This window comes from Atta cephalotes (assembly GCF_000143395.1).
Source record: "Atta cephalotes unplaced genomic scaffold scaffold00024, whole genome shotgun sequence".
Classification (NCBI taxonomy): Eukaryota; Metazoa; Arthropoda; class Insecta; order Hymenoptera; family Formicidae; genus Atta; species Atta cephalotes.
This window is the reverse complement of record NW_012130088.1, coordinates 2,414,139-2,418,285: the sequence shown is the minus strand read 5'-3', so window position 1 is coordinate 2,418,285 and position 4,147 is coordinate 2,414,139. Positions and strand designations below refer to the sequence as shown.

At 29.5% G+C, this 4,147-nt stretch overlaps 1 protein-coding gene across 1 annotated transcript in view; it reads left to right on the top strand.

The window, feature by feature from the left end:
- Positions 1-689, top strand: part of LOC105620076 (PERQ amino acid-rich with GYF domain-containing protein 2) — a 7,270-nt gene extending 6,581 nt beyond the window's left edge. The window contains exons 14-15 of the mRNA XM_012201585.1: positions 80-309; positions 564-689. Coding sequence (XP_012056975.1) covers positions 80-309; positions 564-689 — 356 coding nt within the window. The remainder of the gene's footprint in view (positions 1-79; positions 310-563) is intronic.
- Positions 690-4,147: the final 3,458 nt, after the last annotated feature.

Sequence of the window (4,147 nt, the reverse complement as noted above, 5' to 3'; positions counted from 1 at the left end):
GAGAGAGAGAGAGAGAGAGAGGTAGAGAAAAGAGAGAACGAGAATGAAAATTTTGTCTTATACGCATATGCATTTGCAGTCCCTACGTTTGTTGGATTTTTGCGAGACATCGAATCGGCGTATGAAGTTAAGGAGTACGTTCGCGTTTATCTTGGAGATACCAAGCAGAGCACGGAATTCGCCAAGCAATTCCTTGAAAAACGAAGCAAATGGCGATCAGCGCAACGTCCTCAGGCACAAGCAGATGATTTGTGTAAGCCAGCACCCGCTGTTAATCCAAATGCACCTGCAGAATTTCAAGAAGTTAAGGTATAATTAGAAGTTTATAATTATATATATTATCTTTGTTTTAGATATATTCTTGTTAATATTAGACCATCTTGACTTAATAAGATATAATATTTAATTAAATTTATTAAAGTAAATTATATATTCTCATCAGAAATAGTTCTCTTAATACAATTTACATTATTATAAATATTATAATATTAAATTAAGTACAAGTATCTTTTTTTTTCACATCTATGAAACATTGATTATTGAGAAATCTTTATTTTTTTTAGGGAAAATCCAAAAAACCAAAGAAGGGAAAGATGTTCAAAGTAGATAACAGGATCCTTGGCTTCAGCGTAACTGCTGCTCCCGATCGTATTAACGTAGGTGATCGCGATTATGGCGAAGGCGTCTGAGCTGTTTCACCAATTTACCTCGTAGAAATGATGCGACGCTCGTTTTATTAAACGGTTCGTTATTTATTTATTGTACATGCCAAACCGGTGCTGAGAAACCCAATGTGAGGTACCTCTTAAAGCATATGAAGACTTTTTACAATCCAACACACGAAGAAAGAAGCTCATCCCTTCAAAGTTGATCGTCAATAGCGATCTTTATTTAGAACCGACTGAGCGTGGCGTTATTTTCTTACATTACACACAAAAACTCTTGTACATATTACTCAAAGAATATTTCGCATGAAAGAAGATGGACTTACTTTTTCCTATGTACACAACTAAGGTTGGAAACTTTTATAACATTTCATCTCGCCATCGTCACTTAAAATACACAAGAAAAAAAAAGGAAAGAAAAGTATGCCGACCGATAATTGTTCATGCGGATATATGGCAGTCAATAGCAATATGTGTATGTAAAGGTGTTCAATGACAAAGAAAACAACATTATAGAACGTGCTTGAGATCGCGAAAATCATCACTTCTACGTCAAATACTGAATATACGGTGCGTCAGTATTTGTCCTTATTGAATCCTATGGATTTTCGCTTCATCGCAGACACACGTCGAGAAAAGAGATTTACTTTATATTACTCGTAATACATTTTGCAAATGATTTAAGGTGCAATTCAAGCATGAAGAATCTTCCCTCACTCTTTAATACTTCTTCGCTGTCATAATATTGCAGTAATGATACTTTAAGCAGAACATATGATTATCGTATACGTGAAGGAAATACAATAACAGAATGGATACTTGTATTATATTCTGGAATGATGGACAAGGAGAAAAAGTGATTCAGAGCGTTACTTTCCTGATATTATGAGGATAATTATATGAAATAAAACTAGTGACTTTTGACTCAGCACAGTATTCTTCATTAGAAACTTTCGGTTTCATGATAGAAACAACACAATAGCGATTAAAAATAATGTTCATAATGTGTATTACTACTTCCTCAAGATATCGCATCAGATATCAGTATTGATATCTTGGATGAAATCCTGATAGCACTGATTACTGCATATGTGGATCTCGTTGTCGTCGACATAGACTTCTTCTATACGCTGTAGTCGATCATATAATAATAAACATTTGAAAATAAAAAAAGTTTGTGGAAGATTTAAGTGGAAGATGTAATACGTACAGAGAAAAATGATATTTCTTTTATAAAGTTTTATTTTATAACTCTGTAAATGTCGCGTAGCTAAAAATCCGTAACTGCTTTTTAGCACTTTTAAAAAGGTTAATTTGGTTTTTTTTCTAATTGGACTAATATACGTTTACATAAATACGACGTTGGATAAGCGTGGAATGTTGTGACAGATCTGACCACTCGTAATATTATGATGGTTGTTAATTAAGGTTCACTGATCTTCTCTTTGATCTACAAGATGGAAAACAGGAGAAGATCATAGATCCTTACATGAAAAGATTTATGTATAAATAGATTAATGTACAGAGTAATATAGTGATGATTAAATAAACCGATTAAAGCGATATAATAAAAACAGATAATTGATATTGTATCAATATATTCTATTATTGTATCTAACATACAACTTAATGAAATAAATATTATTATATTTTCAATTTGGCTTTCTTATTGTTTTAGAAATTAATTTATGTATCGAAATTAGATCTTATAATATCGAAAGAACCATATATGTGTATATATATGGATATAGCTATATATGTAACAATATAAAATGTTTTGTTAAAAGATAAATGTATAAAAACATTGTATATTTTTTCTTGTAGATTAATGTATTCTATACTTTATATACTCTGTATATGTGCGGGTGATAATAGATGATTCTGAATGAAGATACATTTGTAATGGAATCACAAGTTCGAGAGAAGTCATTTTATTGATTCTTATAAAAAAAAAGAAAAACCTTAGAAAAAAAAGATATTAATAACATAATAATGTTCCACGACGGGATTACATGAACACGAATTAACCTTTCTACTCCACATATTGCTACAAATAACTGCTTAAAAATTAGCGCGGATTGTTTTAAAAATAAGCATAAATGATTCGTAATACATGCGACGATATTTTGTAATGCTAATGGACGCAATAAATCTTTCTTAAACATATGTACTAAATGTATGCGGGGTGAGCAGCGTTGCAGTTGGATATCGTTACGAATTGTTATACATGTTGTGCATTGATTCATACGATGTCATGTATCATAATAAAAATCATTTAATGGACAAATTAAATCTGTGTGATCAATATCTATACATGCATGAATATTTCTGTACATATTTATAGATGCATTTTATATGTTATATATACATATACATGCGCGCGCGTGTACACACACACACACACACACACACACACAAATTATAATATATATTATATATATAATATATAATACATTAAGGATGAGATACTCGAAAATCACAAAATTCTGAAAAGTTTCAAGTTTCCAGAACACGAAACTGTGCAATTTTTGTACTTCAAAACTCAAAACTTGAGGCAGAGATGCTAGTTTCGGGATGCAATAGCAGTGGATACAGCGTGTGAAAGAGATAATAGTCGGCAATGTACAGTAATCTAATTGGTATATAGAAGTCTGATAAGATTGCCATATTTTGAATAATCATCTCCTTCAGTAATATATTCTTTTATCAATTAATATCAGTAGCATTCAGCTAAAAATATTTCTTTTAAAAATGAGCTCTTACATAATTACATTTTTCACTAAAAAAAGTCGACCTTTTTAAAACTGAGATAAATATAATTATTTTTCTATATTAAAAGATAGAACAGGATCATTACATGAATACATCAACTAAGTAAGAAAAAAATTGATTATGATCAAATGATTAGATATTGGAATAATATTTCTATATGTATTTTAAATATATATTTCTTTCAAATATGAGCGCGTCGATTACTTTGGGACGTGCAATACAATGAAAATAATAACAATAAAATAATTTAAAATAATAACAATCTTAATTAAATTTGATCGTCGACTTAATGCTACTAATATCTTTAAACCTGTAAAGAACTTATTGTAAAAAATATTACCCTAACCGAGATTTGAATTTGGATCTTTCAAATTCTGTGCGAGCATTCTCTCAATTTGATCATCGAGACATATAATATTTATCATAATAACGTATTAAAAAATGTACAATTATATATGTGAGATAAATGTATTAAAATATATATATATATATTATTTCAACATATAACTTTGACTATAATTGACGCTTCTCTTACTATGATTGTGTGATTGTTTTCATTGGCAGAAAACAATTTTATCAATATTTTAATAAAAAAATCATGTCAACATTTTTTTTTATTATCTTATGACTTTTATAATTACTCTTTTGTTTTTAATCAATAATAATTCAAAATTTTCAGAATTTTGAGAATATTGACGTAAAAATGAGAT